We start from the raw sequence: 22,594 nt of genomic DNA on the forward strand, positions 1-22,594 counted from the left end.
TCGATCTGATCAAGAGTTAAAGGTACATACAAAAGGACTTTAACTAAAATTTGAAACTTGACAATATTGTATATTCAAGGGTATCATCAGCATCATATGCACCAACAGTTCTGCATCTGTGGTTTGTGAATTACACTTTGTCTAGCCATCGGTCTGCGTAAATTTTTTTTTTTTTTTTTTTTTTAAAAACCACTGTCTATGCAGGCCATCAGGTACCTGGCCCAAGTAAACTGCTACTTCTAGATCCACAGAGCAAGCCTTACATAGGTTGGGTGCAATTTTTGTTGTACTTCACACCAGGTTTTTTTTTGTGGAGAGTAGAAATTAGAGTTATTTTTTCAATATAGACAATACTTAACCTGTGACTGTCTACACTAACATTTTCAACTTCATATTGAATAAAGCAATCTCAGACAGTCTTTGAGGCAGGGACATTTCACCATTTACATAGAATTAACAACCTCTTGTGAGTAGAACACTACAAAAAGTTCACAAGGCTTGATTGCATTGGTCAAAGCCATAAATGTGCAATTTGGCTTTTTTTTTTTTACTTTTTTTTTTATTTTTTAACACCCTATTTGAGTCCAAGTGAATTAAGACAACACTAACACGAGATTTGTCCATATGTTTAATAACATAAAGTGGATTATAATTACAAAGTCAACTGCTTGGAGTTTTAACAGCAAACAATATTACAGCTAGTTACGTTTTAGATCAAATAAAAAAAAAAATGGAATATTGAAATGCAGCTTAGTTCAGGACAGACTCTACAGCTAACACTACACTTTTTTTGTTAGAAACCTTCAAACAGTCACTTAGCAAACTATTTAACGCATCTTACATGAAAAGCACTTACGTTTTAAAGGGTTTTTTTTTTTTGTTTTGTGTTTTGTTAACAATGAAAATAAAATGGTTCTAAATATCCTCAAATGGATATTTTCTTTTCACCAATTTTAAAAGCGGTTCTATGAGGGAAAGGTCAAGATGGATTAAGGGAGCTTGAATGGGAAAGGAAAGGAGTCACAGAGCACAGAGAATTTACTTGTGTTGTGGGATAAGGAACAGAAGTCCTTGGACACAAGATATCAGAAATAATTGGAGAAGTAGCAGTCTTAGAAGCGTCTGTATGGGTGGTCTCTGTAGGAACTGCCTTTAGCGGCTGATGGTACTTTCAAGGAAGGCCGAGAACCATTCCAACTGTCTTGTCCTGTAAGAAATACATGGAACAAGTTTATAAAGATTAACAATTTACAAAGGTACAGAGAGGAGAAAAAAATAAAAGCCAGCTTTCTGGGATCTGAGGGGGTGAGAAAAGTTACACAAATTAACCAATCCATAAGTATATTTATGTATATATAATTTCATCCCCTCATTTTGTTCGAAAAATACGAGCAGGACTTTTCAGTCCACATTTTTCAGGTGGGGTTGATGGGTAAACGCTTTTTAAGCAGATTGCGTTTCTGTATTTTGGGTCTCCAACTGGACCTGAAGAACAGACACCCGAATGCAGGTGTGAACCTAGCGTAAGCAGCACATTTCTGGAGATTACTTTTTTTTTTAATCAGATAAATTTGTTAATAAAAATTTTCGTTTCATAAAATCAAACAATCGACAAAACAACAGCAACACAATAACAATTCAAAGTAAATATGGAGACACAATCCGACACAAAGGGGGGGGGTTCATTAGGACCCCCTGCTAAATCTCCTGAACCTCCTTTGATTTCCATGTAAAGAATAGCATTCAGGGGGATCAAGGAAACAGAGAAAGTTGACGTGAGAGATCTGTTCCTAATCAGAGACGGGGAGGGAAGGCCTGGAGATTATTTCTAATAGATACTTTTGTAAAACACACAAGTCTTACCATAACTTTCGTATGATTCAGGGCCCTCTCCATGACCATAGTCATAATACTCTGTATCGCTAAAAAGAGAAATTAGATACATTAATACCTTAGTGGATTTACTGGCAAAAAACCCCCAAAACTTTTCCACATGTGCAGATATTAACTTAATGTTGCTCTGAAAGCAAAACAAAGGTCTATAGAGTTGTAAAAGGGGATTTCTGCATCGTTTGGCCACAGTGGCCAATGCCATCACTGTACTTTAGCCATAACCAGTCTCTGCAGATGTATTCAAGTTATAAATAGTGGAGCTTTGCATAAATTTAAACACCAGCAACTCAAAGATCTGTCTTTTAATTAAGTACACATTCACATTCTTGGATAAAATCTTAAAGGGGTTTGTCTGGCTAAAACTTGCTTTTCTCCGACCTCTCCCAGCCTAATATACAACACACAGGTCCCTCCAACAAGAAAGTTTAAGTAGACCAGCTTTGGGCCATGGGGCAATTTTGGCAGTACCATTGCAGCAACCCTACAGTCACAAGATGAGGTGAAGTAGCATAGTGAAAGTGCAATCTTTGCTTGACAGCCCACATGGCCCTAACCTGAAAGGGAGACAGACTAAAGGAAACGATCACATTAAAAATGAAGAACAATCTGCTGGCAATACGACAGAGCAGAAGGCGCCGAGCAAATATATCAATTTGTGGGAAAAGATTCAATATAACCTGTCATTGCTTAATTGCGACCTCTGGCTCCTTTGCTATTAAGTCAAGGAGATGGTCTTATCAGTGATATCCATATTGAGGGAAAGCAGTAAATCACTGATAGAACAGCAGAGATTTAAGTTGTACAGTGAGTACAATTAAAGAGTACAATGATAGGAATTCATTTTAGATTTGTCTAATCCTTAGTAAAACTATTCTTCATAAAGTGGGAAGGAAATTTCCTACAACATGAAACACTATGTTAGTAGTCAGCAGAACTCTACGAAGTTTCATTAGCTTACCCGGGGCTCTGGCTGTAATAACTCTCATACGCCTCATAGCTTTGCTCTGCATAAGCATCATCATAACCCTGCAAAAAAAGAAAAAAAAGTTCTAAACAAAATAGTTCATAAAACAAGGACAATCACTACTATAGAACCTACAAATTACTATGCATTTTGGAGTCACCAACAGTCCCATAGCACTGAAACAAAGATGAGCATGTGTGTGGATAGAGCTCCCTTCAGACTGGGATGCAAGCCACTCCTGTTCTTGTGCTTGTTGAGTGTACAACTGATCTAGAAACCCAGTTCCCATTCACATTTTTTTTTTCCTCTTTAAAAAACAAACACAAACGTGGTGTACGCTGATATCTATGTAAACAACCATCTGTTTGTATTAGTTTTTTGCATTTGTTAAACAGATGTGAATAGACCCAAAATGATCCATTTACTGGTCAGATTTAGGGGGCGTTCACACTACCGTTGGTGTCCGATTGCAGTGTCCGTTGCTACTGTCCGTTCAAGATTTTAGCAACGGACACTAGTTGTGTCCGTTATAATTTCCATTCATTTCAATGGGATTTCATCTGTTGTCCGTTTATGTCCTTAAGGGTCCGTTAACCACCATGTCCGTTTTTACAAGCAGACAGAGAAATCACACATGGAGAATTTTTTGTCCGTTTGAAAAAACGGACACTTTCTGTCCGGGTTTTTTAACATTGAGGTCTATGGGCAACGGACATATAACGAACAGTAACTGATGGCCATCAGTTACAGTCCGTTATTTTCTGTCCGTTTATTTTCTGCACATGCTCAGAAAAAACGGACAGTATAAAAAACTGACACTGATGCTAAGGGCTCGTTCACATCTGCGGCCCGGCACTCCGTACTTAGGTTTCCTGCCTAAAACACAGGCAGGATACGGAAACCTGCAGGAGACTCTCACCCATTCATTTGAATGGGTGAGAAAGCTGTCCGGCTGTGAGCGGCGGTGAGCGTTTTGCGCTCTCCGCCGCGAAACCGGGTTTTTTAATCCGGACAGAGTCGGACATGCAGTACTCTGTGTCCGGATAAAAAAAATCCGGTTTCGCGGCGGAGAGCCTAAAACGCTCACCGCCGCACCCGGTCTATGGTTTCCGTCTTCTGGCATGCAGAAGACGGAAACCATAGAACGGAGACCCCAAACGCAGATGTGAACCTAGTGTAACTGATACTAATGTGTCCGTTTTTTTTTTTTTTTTTGTTTTTTTTTAAAACTGATCCATTAAATGGATCAGTTAAAAAAACGGACACATTAACATCAGTTAGTGTCCGTTATGATAGGTGTCCGTTTTTTTTCTTTTAAACGGACACCTTCATAACGGACACCAACGATAGTGTGAACGCTACCTTAGCAGTTCAAATGGAGCTCGGATGAATAAACTGAGCATGTCAGCTCAGCCAATTCTAGCAAAGTGTTCTCCATCCAGTATATAGACCATTTGTCCAGGCACAAACAGTGATGTAAAAACAGCCTGAGACTAACCAGTGCCAAGGTGAATTCAGACCCATTTTCAAGTATGCACCATACTACAGAGTTATTGCACAGTAAACAATAAGTGACAACTTAGTCATTCACTTACATAGTCATCATAGGCTTCAGGTGCAGGTGGCGGCAGGGAAATCCTTTGAATTGAGGCAGCTCGAGCCCTAGCAGAAGGTGCCCCCCTAGCTGCAGATGTAGGTGCCACACTTCGGCTAACACTGGCACCACGTGAAATGGCTCCTCTTCCTGGTGCTCCCCTTGGAACAAGAGGACGGATAGGGCCAGCTCTTCCTCTAAAAAAGGAGAAAAAAAAAAATAAAAAAAAAAAAATCACACACTAAGCTATACACATAACTTGTCATTAACTTCTCAGATACCTTTGTCTCATTTAATAGCACATGCTATTCTAGAAAAAAAAAACAAAAAAAAAAAACCCTCAGTGGAAATGAATTGCTGTTTGTTCCACAGAGGATTTCATAGTGTTTACCACTACTGGTGGTTGACCCCAGAATATAACAAACAGAGCCCCAGGGAAGGTGATCAAACACATAATACTCACCTCTCCTGTGCTCTGGAAAAACACCCTACTGTCTTCGGTGCTTCAGCCTGCAGTAAGAGACCGCTGATCGGGTCTCAAAGGTCACGTCAGCATTATTACACATAATGTGGTCGCCATGACCCTTAGGCTGGGGCCCCACAGGCTGTAAAACTCCGTGGGAAAAATCACAGCGTTTTACAATAACTGCAAAGTGCCCACTCTGCGGTAATAACCACAGCACGGACACGCAGCGATTTCCAAAATTGGTGCGGTTTTGGAAATCGCAGCATGTCAATTATATTTACGGAAACACCAGCAGCTTTCCCGCAGATATAATGGTAAAGTCTGTGAAGGAAAACTCTGAACTATCTGTTCAAGGCGCTGTGGGAAGAACCGTGATGTGTTCCCGCCACGATTCTTCCCGGAGAGCTTTAGCGCTGCGGATCGTCCCGTGGGGCCTTTGCCTGAGACCCAATCAGCATTCGCTGAGATAAGGCAGAAGCGTTAAAAGAACAGAGCCACTCAGGAGAGACGAATAACACTTTTTTTTCTTCTTCTTCTTTAATGTTTGTCACCTCTCTTGGCCCTCCATTTATTACACTCTGGGGTCTGAAAAGACTCCACAGTATAATACCCCATTTCCCTGAAAATAAGTCATCCCCCCAAACTAAGACATAGAGGTTTTGTTGAATTGCTTAATATAAGGCACCCCCCCCCCCCCCGAAAGTAAGACATCCCCCAATAATAATCTTTCTGCGCAAAGATTGTATGATGAAAAACATTGCAGCCGGCTGAACACTATGCGCGATGTTCCGCGTGCAAAAGTATGCCCACACCGCTGCAATATGTTGTATCCACTGTTCTTGCTACTGTAGGATGAGATGAGAGATGCCTGCTCGCTGTGCATACACTCAGGACTCGTTCACATCTGCGCCCGATCTCAGTCTGTCGGTTTTCCGTCTTCTGCAGACAAGAGACTGAAACCCGACAGACAGTGTCCAGCCGTGAGCGCAGAGGAGCATTTTGTGCTCTCCGCAGCGAAACAGGTTTTTTTTTTTTTTTTTAACCGGACACGAAGTCCTGCATGTCCAACTTTGTGTCCGGTATATATATATATATATATATATATATATATATATATATATATATATATATATATATATATATATATATATATATATATATATATATATAGAGAAAAAAAAAAAAAAAAAAAAGACAGTTTCGCCATGGAGAGCACAAACCGCTCACCGGCACTCACGGCCGGACAGTTTCCAAACCCATTCAAATGAATGGGTTTGAAAACTGACTGCAGGTTTCCGTCTCCTGCCCAGTTTCAGAGTTGACTCTCCCAGCTCATCCCACAGCAGCAGGAACAGTGGATACAACGTACAATATCACAGCAGCAGGCTTTCCTGTGCACACGGAGCACCGCACACAGTGTTCGGCTGGCTGCATTGTTTTTCTTGCGTGGCAAGAACATCTCGGCGTAGCACAGTGGTGGCAGCAGCACACAAAAATAAAATAAGACATCCCCTGAAAATAAGACATAGCATATCTTTAGGACCAAAAATTTTATATAAGACATTGTCTTATTTTCATGGAAAGACTGTAGCTATGGCACATAATACTGTACAACGGTGTCTGTTTTTGCACCAAAAACACAGGCAGTTATTTTTGTGCAAAAACGCACCATATGTACGTAGTTCTACATCTATGTAAAAGTTCCAGTGGCCTAAGAATATAGCTGCATCCAGATACATAGTGTATTTCCACCAAAAGGGTGCTGCCATATAGTGCTCCTTTGACAAACACATTTACTAATTTGGGTCTGAACATGTTAATTCAATGCTCCTAATAGAAAAGTAGAGGTGAGTCCCAGGAAAAGGCAGAAAGGCATGTGTCCTGAAGCATCTTGTGTGCAACTTTGTGGCATATGACTAAGTATATGTAGTATATGACTAAGTCAGTCTTAAACGTTATTGACCGACACACCCAAGCCCCTCTCCTGATTATTTTTTTAACGAACAAAAAAGGTTGCCTACCCCTGTCCTAGAGCCTCATGGGCTCGTCCGAGTCAGTTTTCTACTTTACATGTAATTCTGACAAGATAAATGGAAAGAAACCAGTAGTGGTAGCAGCTCTTAATATACACCTCAGGGAATAACGCAAATGTGCTGAGCGCCATTAGCAGCACAAAAACCTGAGAGGACACTACAGATGAAGACTTGCACAGCCTTAAAATGGACTGCTCAGCAAGACTAGTTGCATAAACCATAGATGCTGTCTTGGGGGCATCCTGCTGATTGCATTAGAGACTACAATGAAAGAGACTAAACATATTAGTGGACATTCCCAAGAATGATAAGCTTTAAGTTTCACCTATACAACATATTTATGCATGAACATTTGTAACACCCTACACCTATGAACCATTGGTCTTTATTACAGGTTACACTGCAAGCAGAACTGGTGAGCTGCATTCTCTACTAACCACTTCAGACACCAAGTGCTGATATCTCAGCAGGCCCCTGTAACTGCAATAAATGCCTCAGTCAGTGCTGATAAGTTGCTCATTGTGCTACTGACAAAGGATAGTCGTAGACAGGACGGACCTGCATGCAGGATAGTATATAATATAGACATCACTCTGTGCCAGCAGATTAGGTAACTGTAATAACACTCGGCCCATAATGCCCATTTCTGTTCCCTACGTAGTATTCACCATAGGCTTTGAATGTACTTGTTCTATAGTAAATACTTTGATAAACACGAGTGCAGACAGTACATTTTATAAAAAGTTTAACAATTTTTTTTTATTTTAATACATCTGCTAATGGTAGAGGAAGGCAAAGTAGGAGGTAAATCACAACATTTGGATCAGTCCATGAGGAGAGCTGGCTCAGTAGGTAGCCATTAGCAAGTTCAAATCAACATAGAGTGCCGCCACCAGCCCTTCACTACAGTCCATTACACCTCCAGGGTAAAGTCCTTACATCCTATTTCACAATTACCCAACATGAAAGTCAAATTAGAAAAGCAGCAATTGTTTAGAACCCCGAAGAAACATTCTCAGATAAAATATACAAGGCATCATTCCCTTTTCAGTTTTTAGTATCCATTTAAAGTACACAATAATTTCAATATATATTACCTTGCCGGTGGAGCAGCAGCAGATGGTGGTCCTCCTCTACCACGAACTGGTCCTCCTCTTCCTCCACGGGCTGTCTCTGGTGGGGCTCCATTCAAATACGACAACTCCAAGAATTGCTCCTGACAAATATCATCCATCATATCCTGTGAGCAAACGTGAACATATACATGGGGTTTTGACAATTAAAATATGGTACATTTTAAGAAAAAGGACAAATCAGCAAGCACGTCCAGATCAGATCTCTCCTTTTCATTACCTGCACCACTGTGGGCAAGTTAGGAGTATTGGACTCATGGCATTGCCAGAGTTGCAATACTTGTTTTGGGAGATCACAACTTTCCCAAGCAAAAGCATTGAGGAAAGGATTGTTTTAGCAACTGTCCTATATACTTAAAGCGTACCCATCATAAATGTTCAGAAACCACCTCATTTAAACAAATAAAAGTGATCTAAATTCAGTATGAATGCAGCATGGAGCATTGATATTGTATTTCCATACTATGCAACGTTATAACAGCCTTTTACAATATTTTGCTACAATATTGAGATTCATTCACTGCATATCACAAGTAGAAACATTATCAATGCCAAAACAGAAGTCTACATACCGGCACCAGGAACTTTTTGACTTCTTCCATAGCATGTGCCATACGGGTATATGCCTCGCAAGGTGGGCCAAAAACTTCAATGAAAACATGAAGGTCCATGTTTAGGTGACTATATTTTGGGTCTCCTCCCTTGCGCAGTTCTTCTTCCTAAAGTGAGGTTGTGATTTTTTTTTTGTTTTAAAATAAAGTCTGAGGTACTGTAGCACCAATAAAAACTAAGACAGTTATTAGAACACACACAAAAAAGGTACCTTGGCCTTATCCCTCATTGATCCTTTCCCTAGTACAGAAATTTTTGCTCCAGTCTCTTCCTGTAGTCTCTTGATGGTATTTCCTTGTGGACCCAAGATTTTGCCAACAAAGTTAAACTAGAAATAGAAATATAAGTCAAATACTGTATGTGGAATCAAACAAGGCCTAGCAAGTCAGCGGCTAGGATAGAAAGTTGTGGTGTGCATCTAAAGTACGAACTAAGCAAACAATTCATATCAATCAATATCGTATATAACAGAGACATAGGGAAGAACGCAAGGTAGAAGATTTTCAGGCCTATTTTGTGATACATTTCATCCCTTTTAGATTGCAAGTTTCTTTTAAAATCAAAACTAAACTTTCAAAGAACTGGATTCTAGAAGAATGTGTCAAATTTTGTAATTTTTTTTTTTTTTTTTTAGTTTCCTTGTTTCTCACTTTATATGGTACACAGGCTTGTGTGTAATATAGGGGAAATGAAGAAGTTTACTTAGAAGCTTGCATTTGGTGTCATATGAAAAGATATTCTCATCTTTCATAAGACACATCATATACTGCGATAAGTAGTGTACAGCTCAATAGAGAAGCAAGGGTATGAATTAGAGATGAGCGAGTACTATTCGAAATGGCAGTTTCAAATGGCACGCATCCATAGGAATGCCGGCATGCAGGGAGTTAAGCGGCATGTGGTAGGAGTGCCACAAGGATTCCACCCCCCATCTCCCCAGGCGTGCCTCAAGTTTATAAAGGTTGATAAGCATTGGGATAAACTGTTGAGAGAATACTTGCAGTCTAAAGGTATAACCAGCGTAAGCAACCACAGGGGTCTGCCCTAACTACTCGCAGAATCACTCATAGTAAATTGTAGTTTTATTTGTAGTAATTTCCTATACATACAACATTTCAACTCTAGTAAATCCTGCGATCTTACAAAAACTAACACCACAAGTAACCAGATCACTCACTTTAGGGTACAGTTTAACAGGAATCAAAATGCGCTCTTTGAGCTTCATGTTCTTATGAGAAAACAAATCCAAATAAGTGTCTTCTTCATCCTTTTTTGCTTCACCTCCTTTCTTTAGACGTTCAATTTCTGCAATAAAGCAAAATAAATCCTTTATACAGAAAGCCATGGAATGGGCTAAATCACATATGAACAAAGTTGCAGGGAAAAATACAGGCATAAAAGTTTGTACCTTAAATGGTCACTAACGTTTCAGACAACTTAGTCTCATTTCATACAGGCAAGGTCCGTTCACAGATATAGTGATCCTACTGTATTTTGACTAGTGGAGAGGGCAAGGTCTGTTGCAATGAATGCAGATTGGAATATTGTTCACAGACCGCAAGCAGCTTTCCTGACTGTACTCAGATTTTTTTTTTTCCCTTTGTTTTACCTGTGTTATTTGCAATCCAGGGGACTGGGATCTCCTATATCAGTGGTTCTCAAATTGGTAGGTCATGTGAAGACTGCCAGGGTGGGGAGGTTGCCAGCCATCAGTGGTGACTACACTGGGCTGCTCTGTGCTACAGTCCCAATATGGCTGGTGATAAGTCATCATCAGTAGCAGTAGAATCAGTAGCAGAACATTGCAGCATGTGCACCAGTGGGCCCAGGGGGAGGTGAGTCTTACACAAAGTTACACTCAACATTCCGGGACATCCTGTCCTCTTCAGGCCTTTGATTGGGGTTATGCATCCAAAGATTAGGCACCACTGTCCTATATTATGATTACCTGAGCTTTTTTCAGCTACTTGCTATTGTACACTTACTCTTGGCAGTATGGCAGAAAAATATCAGCAATGGACAGCAGCAGAGGAAGACTGCGCCTTTTTGTACTCGCCCCTTTGTCTGGATCATGTCGGGGAAAAAAAAACCTCAAAAATATATTACACACCTCCCCTTAAGAGTGTCAAATTACAGTGCTGAGCGTTAACTATATGTTCAGCGTGATGTAACAGTATGGTGCTGAGTCGGAAGGGGTTAAAAGCTCGGGAGCGTGACACGGCTTAACTATTATACTACTACAGGGCACCTGGGCTCCAGACTGCCATGGTAACCAAACAAGTTTCTACAATCTTCTAGGAGAGCCATTTATTGCCAACCATCAAATAGGTGCTCACTTTACTTCTAGATTAATTTTATTTATCCCCACCCCCAACAACACTCAAAGAAATAAGACTGCTGCCAGAAGGAGCTCAGTGTGATGATCTTGTAAACTCTAATGAGACACTATGCAAACAAATGCAGTCAGGAACGTTAAGAAAAAACACCCTCAGGACATGCAAACATTGTAAAGAACAATACCATCAAGAATCATCTGGTGCCTAGAGAATTATGTAGGAGACAAGGCCAAATCCTTCCCTAGCAAATGTGATTAATTGAAGAGCAAATTAACACAATACTTACATGTATAATCATACACAATGCAAACTACAAGTGTACACCAAATTCAGATATACATTGGATTATGGCCATAGTAACTAGTGAACATCCCCTATAAGTTGCCAGAGCGATGGAGACTGCACATGTCCCTGAAGAGGAGATCTGAGACATCACATCCTCCTCCTTATGGAGGTCTGCTCCACCTACAGTAAGCCAAGAAAGTTGCTCTTCCAAGGAAACACAAGACCTTCTAAATATCATGGGTAGGTTTGGGGAATTCAACAATAACTTCTCAAAAGTCAGTCCAATAATTGTTGTGAATTTGTCCAAAATCAATTTTGCATCCCGCCTCTCCTGTTCTCATAGTGACATGTCCTTTAGCCAACGTCAGTATCTGTAAGTTAGACACTCAACTTCCAATATGTGAATAACTGATACCAAAATTCAGTGGCGCAAAATAAGAACCAGTAGTAAAAAGGGGAGTGTCCTAAAATTTGTTGATCGTGATAAAAATGTTGAATTCATTGAGATTTTGATCTAATGCCCTAACAATGGGGTATATTTATGAAGAGTAGTGTATTGAAAGCCAGTCTTCATAACCCTCGTCTTATTTATAGTAGCTCCTTTGCCGGGCTGAGTGTTTGTGCTGGAATCTATACCAACTACAGGATTTCAGTGATCCCTTGTGACGTAAACTTGTGTAAATTATATTAACTCTACCACAACCACTACAAGACTTTCATGAAAGTAGTGCGAGAGGCACAAAAAACCCTCCAGTTATATGTATCCTTGTCACAGCTGGCATTTAAAGAGTCATAAACCAAGGTTTGAGATCTTTATACCAGGTCTCATGTAAACTAAATAAATGTGCCCTGATGTGCCAAGTACATCCAAAACTGACAATATATAGTATAATCCTAATAGCCTAATAAAACATGCACTTTTTCTTTCAAGCTAGCAAGAGGCATTGAACTCACAGGCGTTCAATTACATAGAAGTATATGGAGAGAGAAGTAGTGAGCAGGAGCTGGAGGTCCAAACAGCTATACATGTAGCTCATGTTCCTAGAGCTGAAAATAGTGTGTGTGTGTGTATATGTGTATATATATATATATATATATATATATATATATATATATATATATATATATATATATATCTACTATATCTCTAACTGATTCATATCTACTCTGTAAATCCCCATTATTTTCCAGTGTTTGGAACAGACAGTGTACAGTATATGGGAGCCATCACAGCAGCAAGTCTCCAACCACCAATGCATGGATATTTGAGAATTAGCCATGTAGTCTAAAAAAAAAAATTCAAGATCCAAGTAATAGACAAAAAGTGTTATTCTTGTCCATACACTGTACTATTGTTTGTTGAAAGGTTGAGTCGCTGTAAGTGTTGACTATCTGCACTTGCCCATCCCCATGAAGGAACCCGATCTTCCATCAGACCCTCCCCCATAAATAATAGCTGTAGTGATTTATGCTGTTCAGGCTTTATCATGGTGCAGTCTGTGCTAGGTACAGTCTAATACTGACTTTCCCTACATAGCCAGCGTGAATGTTGCAATAAAACTGCTCTGAATTTAAAGACAGTCACGCAGTTCAGAATCATACAAATAATTCCTCTGAAATACAATTCACTAACTGCGTGGAAGACAAGGCACCTCAGAAGAACGTACAGAATATACACTACCATTCTAACCAGCCATGAAAGAAGGCCACACATGCTCACAGATCTCAGACAAAGAACAACTGCTCCAAGAGGGGAGGGGGATCATCATGGAGGCTTAGGCAGCCTTTCACACACACAAAGAACAGAGCGGTGCTGTGTGCAGAGCATCAACGTGAACACTAGAGACACTCGGGCTGGAGCTAAACAAAAGTCATGAGTAAGAAATATCAGCACACATTAAGAACCTGTTCAGGTCATGCATCGAGGGGGCTAAAAATACAAACGGATCCGATCAGACTGTTTAGACAGCAGATTAGACAGACATTCCTTCCATTACAGAAGTCAGCGGCAGCTCTATAGTATGTGGCACAGAGCCTTAACCTGAATCCAAACATGTCCGCTTACATGACTGGTCATTACTGAACCTTCCGAACGGCTCAGAGTAAATGGGGTGGGTTTTTGTGAATACACATTGGGTATATGATCAACAAACAAGTCACGTAATGCCATTTTTGACTAGAAGCATACAGCAGACAGACTGTACACATACTGATTGTGTGTACCATTACCAATAAAAAGAAGATTTCAGAACTAAATGAAATATCTTTCTGTGACTACTCATTTACATCTGGCAGAAAGGTTTCAGCATTGACAATAGTCAGCAGTACAACACAAGTAAATGGTGGATTTGAGAGTGTAAACTTTAGGGGCTCTCTGATTATAGAAGTGGATCCTCTGCCCAATGGTAAGAGGCTCTCACTGTGGAGAACTGGTGACCCCTGCAATGCCTAGTCACTCACTGTTCTACCAACTGATTGCTATAGGGACTTCACATCAGGCTTTTTACTGAGCATGCCCTATTGGGCACTGCTCCAATCCTTTCAGCGGAAAAGCAAGATAAACTGTACTGTATCCATCTCTACTGCTCCTATGGAAATGAATGAGGTGGTGCACATGCTACCTGACCAACTCTCCATTCAGAAGAGGACAGAAATCATCTGTTCTCCTAGTCAGTTAAGGTCTGATCGGTTAGAAGCCACTGATCTGCAAGTTATCTTCTATCATATGGATAGGGGATAACCCTTTTATAGGGAGTTTGTCACCAGGGTGAAGCATATTAAACCAGCAATATAAATAGGTTAAGCTCACCTAAATGTCTCCATTTCAGAGATACTCATTTTCCAAAATGCAAATGAGAAGTGTGGAGAGCAAAGAGCCATATGAGGACTTAACATCTACAGGACAAATTGTTCTCCGTAATGGTTCCAATTTAATATTCCATACAATATGCTGTGAAGCTGAAAACTCAGAATGGGGTGGAATTTGAGAAAAGGATTTGTGCAGCTTTCTTACAGGCTTTATTTGTATGGCGTTCACTGATCACAGGCATTAGCAACGAGGAGAATACAACAGAGACCCAGCAGCTGCTTGGTTCCTGAGTGGCCGCCATTTTTAAATTCCAGACATCTAGTAAATCTAGCCATAATAGTACCGTGGACAGGAAAGGGTTAATCTGGTGCTCCATGATTGCTCATTTGGATATTTCAAAATGAATCTCTCAGCAATGAAGGCAAGAATTTTCATGGGGAAAGGGGTGTTGCAATCAGGTGAATCTGACCTAACTTACTATAATGTACTTCACCAATGGCAGACTCCCTTTACAGTATTATGTCATATGCACCATATTCCTATCCAACTCTGATTCCATGTACTAGCCATAGCTGCATCTATCAAGACTGAATTTATTGGATGCCAACTTCCTCACCCAGTCACTCACACGCTCATGTCATCTCATCTCCACCTCAAAAACTATCTCCAGAATCAACCCTTTCCTTACCAGAGATACATTAAAGAGGGCCTTTCATGGGTTTGGGCACAGGCAGTTCTATATACTGCTGGAAAGCTGAATTCAGCGCACTGTCGGCTTTCCCGATCTGTGCCCCGGTAAAGCGCTATTGGTCCCGGTACCGTAGCTCTTTACAGTCAGAATGGCGTTCCTGACAGTCTGTCAGGAACGTCCTTGTCCACAGCAGCGCCTATCGCGCTGTAGAGTGTGAGCAGGGAGGAACACCCAACCTCATGAAAGGTCCTCTTTAAAGACACTTATTGTTGCGCATTCATTCTCGCCTTGACTACTGTAACTCCTTACTAATCGGTCTTCCCCTTACTAAACTCTCCCCTCTACAATCTATTCTGAATGCAGCGGCCAGACTCATCTATCAGTCTAGATGCTACAGCGATGCCTCCGGTCTGTGCCAGTCACTACACTGGCTGCCTATTCATTATAGAATAAAATATAAAGTTATCAACCTCATCCACAAGGCTCTCCATAATGCCGCACCTCCCTACATTTCCTCCCTCATCTCTGTCTACCGCCAGAGATGAGCGAGCAGTATATAATCAAATACCTCCCTACCATAGGTATTCGTGTAAGTGGCCGAACACCAAGGGGTTAGGTGCATCGAATATTCAATGCGCTTAACCTCTTGGTGTTCAGCCGCTTACACGAATACCTATGGTAGGGAGGTATTTGATTGAATACTGCTCGCTCATCTCTATCTACCGGCCAACCCGTGCTCTGCGTTCACTCAATGACCCAATACTTACATCCTCTATTATCAGAACCTCCCACGCTCATATATAAGACTTCTCCCCAGTTGCACCACTTCTCTGGAACGCTCTACCCCGGACAATCAGATTAACACTATTTCTACAGCTTTAAGCGCAAACTAAAGACACATCTTTTCAGACAGGCCTATCACAATTCCTAATGTAAACCCTTCTGCAGTTAGAACCCCTAAATCAGACCCTCCTCTGTTAACACTCCCGCATTACCCCACAAAATATGATGCCGTTTCAGCCTGTTCGTACACCATCTGTACATTAAAGGACTACTGATGGCTCATACAACTTTATATAGGTGTAATGACAGTAACCTCTATCACAAAAACATCTGGACCACTGTATAAGCAATGCTACCTTTGATGCCGCCCCACTACCTGTCTCTCCCCCTATACCACAGATTGTAAGCTTTTGCAAGCAGGGCCCCCAGTGCGATTGTGTGAATTGAACATCTTTTAATATCTCTCTTTCTCTGTACTTGAACCCAACAAATTGTACAGTGCTGAGGAATATGTTGGCGCTATAGAAATAAAATGTATTATTGAGGTTAATCATCATTTTGGTGGAAGAATGAACCAAGTGGCTGTTACTTGGCTGCGTAATAATGCCGTTATACAGCAGTTTTATCCACAAAATTGTGTAGTTATTTATGAAATTAAGGCGGTGTTCACACTACTATTAATGTCCATTATTAACAGCCATTAGAAAAGATTAAAGGGGTGGTTCAAGCTAAATTTTTAAAGTTTAAATACGTTGGGGGCAGTGGAAAACAAATAAAAAATACTCAACCTGTCCCAGTTGCTTCGTTGTCACACCATGGGTGCCAATTTGTTTGCGCTCCTGGGTCTCTTCCGGCATTGTGCTGAAGCCTCCGATTGGCCTCAGGAAGAGGACCCGTGATGTCACAGGTAGCGACATTCAGGCTCATCGATGACTGGCCTCAGCGGTCACACGCATGTGAACCTTCCAATATTTTTAACATTAAGGTCTATGACTCAGGAACATCTGATGGATGGCAACGGATGATTCTTTCTGTCCGTTTTTTTCTGCACATGCTGAAAAAATGTTCAGCGTGTGCTGTGTGCATCTTTTTAACTGATCCACTGAATGGATCATTTAAGAAAACATTAACATCAGTTAGTGTCCGTTATGATCGGGTCAGAGAGATATACATGAAAAAATAATCATAACTGACTTCCAATGGTAGTGTGAACACCTGCTAAGCTTTTTTTCCTCATCACAAAAAACTGCATGCACTTCTATGCAAAACAAGCAGCATGTAAACCCAGTCTCAAGGGATTCCACAACTGCAGATGGTAACAGCAAGACCCACTTTTGAAGAATGAAATGAGAGGTGCAGTAATAAAGGAAAGTTAAGACAATTTGAGCAAATAAGTACAAAGTTAAAACAACAAAACACACAAATCTCTGCTTTTGCACCTTTATTTTGGCACTAGAATTCTGGACTGCAATATTTGATAGATTGTGTGAAAGCACTTTCAATAATCATGAAAATGGCCACATGTCTCTGCAGCAGGTAATAAGCTACCTGAAGACCCCCACCCACCACATATTGTAACCACTTCATACATTCAAAAAAAAGTTAATGATATTCTGCCAAGTGACAGCTGCTTTGTGTGTACTAGCCCAAAGTTATTAGCCACAGGACAGTGTTTCACTTGTGAGCTGTATTTAATGGACTGGCCACTAGCATGTGAATGGATTATGGCTCAGTGAACTCCTGAATGAACAGATCAATACTGTGCTGATGGCTTTGTCTCATCACTACAGTAGCACACTGGCTGTCTGGGAGTTTATTTAATCTTATCTATGATGTTGTGATTTTAATTTCAGTCTGAAAAAGAACCACATGTAGCTGTTTACCCAGATTGGACTCAGTCCTGTGAGTCAAACGTTAGGCTGCCACACACAATGGCACATGATCACATAATTATGACTATACCCACATAATCAAGTGCGACAGCTGAAATAATAAACACAGCTTAAAGGGAGTATCCAGGCAAATATGGACATTCAAATTATTAATTTTACCAGGGTGGCAAATTAAAAAAAAAAAAAAAAAAAACAACCTACAATCACATTTCCTTAGTGCTTCCCCACACAACCCGGTCTGACATCTCTGTTGTCTTCCAGCAGAAGTAGCTTCTTCACGTGACCAGGAGGCCAATCTGTGGCCTCAGCGTTGGGAACCAGGATATCACAGCCGGTGAGAATTTCTACAGTTTGAAATTTGCCTCTAACCCCCAACTATCTTGAATAATCAATGCTGTTATAGTTGATGCCCAATATGCCATTTAGGTTCTGTACTGTCATGGGGGAGGAGTCAAGAGACCCAGACAAAGGGTGGGGTTCTGAGCTCTGACACTGGTTGCCTCCGATTGGAGCTCTGAGTCAAATTCCCCTCCCCCACCCAACTCTGCCACTGACAATACAGGGCTTAAATGGGTTGGCCACAAAAACCTGTTATTTGCTAGACTATCCCTTTAAATATTACATCAGGCACCAAAGCTAACTGCACTTATTACTTGGGAATGGTGGTGGCTTGAAAAAAAAAAATTCTATCTGCACTTGCATCAGTATTCAACAGAGGGTAAAAAGTGGAATTGGTGGAAGGCCCTGTAAAGATCACACCTTGTAAACATCAGAGATGGCAATGCTATCAGGCTAAAAAGACTAAAGAGGTCCTCCATTACATTAGCAGCACAGAAACTGATACCAAAGAGGAAAAAAGATAGTTGTAGAGATCTCCTGTACTGGGGAATGTCTCCTAGGCCCACTGGTGACTTACTCAGCCTATGAGCTGATCCTAGCAGAACCCGCCATCTGCTTTATCCACCATGGATGGGGCGCAGCCATCCCTCTCCTGTAAAGTGATACGGAGCCAGGCATGTGATCCCGAGAGGTTCAGTAGCGCACACTGACTACAGCACATAAGGGGAGTCCTCGCACCGATATAAGGACATCCTAGTGCATGGAGTAGTCAGTCCCCCATAGAGGAGCGCCTGCCGCTATCCATGCGTGTAGTAGAACAATGCCGAGCAATAGAGGCAGCAACGCGGGCTCCGCCACCAGACAAGACTCTAGCTATAGGCGCCGGAGCTCTCCTCACACATCTCTACAAAGTGTAAGACTGCTTACAGAGCCAAGAAGTGACGATGAGGCCCCATCCCCTCCTCCCCCCCGGGTACAGGCTCACACCTCCTACGGATCTACTACCCCTATACACACTCAGGCTAAGTGCTCCGCAGTACACTCCATACACTTCCCGCCCTCAATCTAGAACACACGCGCGTCCATATCTCCAGCTCACAAACCCCGCCACATATTCCAAGGACTACTAACCGCTCGAGAGCAGGCTCATAGCGTGCGTGAATGACGGGTCCAGGCTATCCTTCTCCGCCATCAGCTCGGGCAGGTACTTAGTCTCGGTGGTGGTAGTCTCCATGGTTCTTCAAGGACTCACTGCACGTAACTTCACCCGAATCTTGGTCTCAGACTAAGCCGAACGAATCCTCCCCAATAGATAAAAGCAACCAGGGTGACCCGCCCAGCGGAAGTGATGTCGGCAAACGCCTAGATTTGGGAAGGGTCTATGGATTACCATCCACAGAGCGCGAGCACTAATGTCCCAAGTATAGGAGCCATTTTAGGTGGGCCATTCGTGCCTACTGTCATTCATTGCCAGATAATTTGGTCTCCATTCTTTGTCGGAAGCAATAGAGACATTTTCAAACAAATAACCTTTACAGAGAGTTACTCCATAGCAGTAAAGTAAACTAGCTACTTCCGGTGCTAGGGATGGACGCCACTATAGACTGCATACCACGTGGTAAAGCATTGTTTGCAGTGAAGATGTGAGAGGCGCTCCCATGGCCTGTACCAATTACATCACTACGCACTATGTTATTACATAATCTAACGAAAAATACACCCAGATTCAGATCATGTTAATGTAGGCATACAACTCGGAAGGAAAAATGGATGTAGTCCATTAACCCTTTCCCGCCGATGGCATTTTTTGATTTTCGTTTTAGACTCCCCTCCTTTTAAACCCCATAACTTTTTTATTTCTCCGCTCCCAGAGCCATATATGGTCTTAATTTTTGCGGGACAAATTTTTCTTCATGATGCCACCATTAATTATTCTATATAATGTACTGGGAAGCAGGAAAAAAATTCTGAATGGGTTGGATTTGAAGAAAAACTGCATTTCTGCGACTTTCTTACGGGCTTTGGTTTTACGGCGTTCACTGTGCAGCCAAAATGACATGTTCCCTGTATTCTGTATTTCAGTACAGTTCCAGGGATACCAAATTTATATGGTTTTATTTACATTTTGACCCCTTAAAAAAAATCCAAAACTGTTAAAAAACATTTTTTCTAAAAGTCAACATATTCCGATAGCCGTAACTTTTTTATACGTCAGTGTACAGGGATGCATAGGGCGTCTTTTTTTGCGGGGCCGGTTGTACTTTTTAGTTCTACCTTTTTCGGGAAATGTTATTGCTTTGATCACTTTTTATTCAAATTTTTTTCAGAATCAAAACAGTGAAAAAACGGCAGTTTGGCACTTTTGACTATTTTTACCGCTACGGCGTTTACCGAACAGGAAAAATATTTTTAGAGATTTGTAGAGCGGGCGATTTTGGACACGGGGATACCTAACATGTATGTGTTTCACAGTTTTTAACTACTTTTATATGTGTTGATAGGGAAAGGGGGGGTGATTTGAATTTTTAATACTTTTTATATTTTTTTATATTTCTTTTACTTTTTTTACTTTTTTTTTTGCATTTATTAGACCCCCTAGGGGTGTTGAACTCCAGGGGGTCTGATCACTAATGCAATGCATTACAATGCTAATGCATTGCAAAAAATTATCCTTTCTTTTGCAGGCTGCATAGACCAGCCTGCAAAAGAAAGAGCTTGCAGATAAGCCTGGGAGCCTTGTAAAGGCCCCCGGCTGTCATGCCAACGTGACGTCGGCCCTGGAGCATGCTCCAGGAGCTGGCGATCACCGGCAAAATGGTGGCGCCCATGCGCCGCCGGGAAAATGGCGCCTTTGACCGTGGCGCCGGAGGGGTTAATGCCTCCGATCGTTCCAGGGACTGATCGGATGCGTTAGAGCCGGTTGTCTACTGCTTAAAGCAGTAGACACCCAGTGGCTATGGCGGCCGCCCGGCTCCCGGGCGGTCATCATAGTTACACACCCGACATGCGTCGTACTATTACGGCGGATGTCGGGAAGGGGTTAAGACAAAACCTAGACAGGTCAGCCCTGTGTTTTACAGTAACAACAAGAATATGGTTTCACACAGATTTGTTGCTGACATTTCTCTTTCTGCTACCATAATACCCATCACAGACCTATCAAAAATCACCAGATAAAAGCTTAATGGTGTCTTTTATCCTGAACAATTTACAAGGCCCCTTAAAGCCTCCAAGTGCGCCACTCTCTGAGAGACTCTATCACTGAAAACAACAACCCCTGCTAGCCTTTATGGCTGCTAGTATACTCTTAATAAAATGCAACATGCACTAAGACCTTTCAATATTGTATGTAATACACCTTTGGTCATGAGTGAAGGATGAATTAAAGAGGACCTTTCACCACTTTTGGGCACATGCAGTGTTATATACTGCCAGAAAGCCGACAGTGCGCTGAGTTCAGCGCACTGTTGGCTTTCCCGATCTGTGCCCGGTGTAAAGAGCTTACGGTGCCGGTACCGTAGTGCTCTATGGTCAGAATGGCGTTTCTGACCATTAGCCAGAGACGTCCTTCTGCCTCGCGGCGCCTATCGCGCTGTGCTGTGGAGCAGGGAGGAACGCCCCCTCCCTCTGCTCACACAGCTTGTCCATAGACGAGCATTATCAGGAGCGGGAGGGGGGCGTTCCTCCCCGCTCCACAGCACAGCGCGATAGGCACCGCGAGGCAGAAGGACGTCTCTGGCTAATGGTCAGAAACGCCCTTCTGACCATAGAGCACTACGGTACCGGCACCGTAAGCTCTTTACACCGGGCACAGATCGGGAAAGCTGACAGTGCGCTGAAATCAGCGCACTGTCGGCTTTCTGGCAGTATATAACACTGCATGTGCCCAAAAGTGGTGAAAGGTCCTCTTTAAATACAGAGGATATTACGGTATATAGTGGACACTTGCAGCGTAAACTGTTTGCCATAAGGGTACCTCTGAAGGGGCGCACATTTTACTATTTTTGGAGTACTGAAAATAACTGATTTTATGATAGTTTAGTTCCCTGTGTCAGAAGGCCTAGCCCTTGTTTGGAGGGGGAAGAGGGTTCTTGTTGAACGGTTAACCAAACTTCAGCTATAGTTTTATAGTTCTCTTGGGCCTGATTCACATCTGTGTCCGGTGTGTCCGCTTGGACTTTTTAATGCGTTCGGTATTCCATTCCCCAAGCGGACTCTCCAAACAGAATATCGAACGCAGATGTGAACCAGGCCTTAGAGTCTCATTACAAACTCATAACTACAAGTAGCTGGAATTATACTCCAAGTAATTTAGCCCGTATATTTCCTGACCCTTCCAGCACATGTTGGAGACACCTGTGCTCACCCTGGCACCCTCCTAAATATTTTTTGTCCGTGCCCCATGCTCATGACTTCTTAAAGAAAAAAAAAAGTGTTCTCACTTGTTTCTGACCTTATTCTAATTTCGATTAGTCCCTTCACTGAACTGGTCCTTTTGTGTGTTGATATTGATATGATACCCCTGACATTAGATTACTATCTTGCCATATTTTACCATCAGCTACCTCACTGATAGCTAGGAGTTGGAGGTACCTCCTACGTCCTCTATATAATTCCCTGGTTGAAATGGTCTCTTCTCAGTGTTCTTATGAAAAACTATTTGCACTTGGAAATCTTTCACTTGCTTATTTCTGTAAAATGTGGAACCCTTGGATTATTACCCTTCTGATTTTATCACCTGATACTCTTAGTGACACTATGACA

General features: G+C 41.7%; 1 protein-coding gene across 2 annotated transcripts; it reads right to left on the reverse strand.

Moving 5' to 3' along the window:
• Positions 1-608: 608 nt before the first annotated feature.
• On the reverse strand, positions 609-19,163 carry KHDRBS1 (KH RNA binding domain containing, signal transduction associated 1). Of its 2 annotated transcripts, none has more exons than XM_075264701.1 (9): positions 18,962-19,163; positions 9,873-10,000; positions 8,907-9,023; positions 8,656-8,802; positions 8,048-8,166; positions 4,453-4,648; positions 2,852-2,919; positions 1,864-1,922; positions 609-1,207 (listed from the first exon to the last, which is right to left on the reverse strand). In XM_075264701.1, exons 1-9 carry the CDS (start codon positions 19,062-19,064, stop codon positions 1,113-1,115), a joined length of 1,032 nt encoding a protein of 343 aa, XP_075120802.1. In that variant the 5' UTR covers positions 19,065-19,163; the 3' UTR covers positions 609-1,112. The 2 variants fall into 2 exon arrangements, with proteins under 2 accessions (XP_075120802.1, XP_075120801.1); XM_075264700.1 differs by having other exon boundaries at positions 8,048-8,190.
• Between the last annotated feature and the right edge of the window lie 3,431 nt (positions 19,164-22,594).

This window comes from Leptodactylus fuscus, chromosome 2 (genome assembly GCF_031893055.1).
Source record: "Leptodactylus fuscus isolate aLepFus1 chromosome 2, aLepFus1.hap2, whole genome shotgun sequence".
Classification (NCBI taxonomy): Eukaryota; Metazoa; Chordata; class Amphibia; order Anura; family Leptodactylidae; genus Leptodactylus; species Leptodactylus fuscus.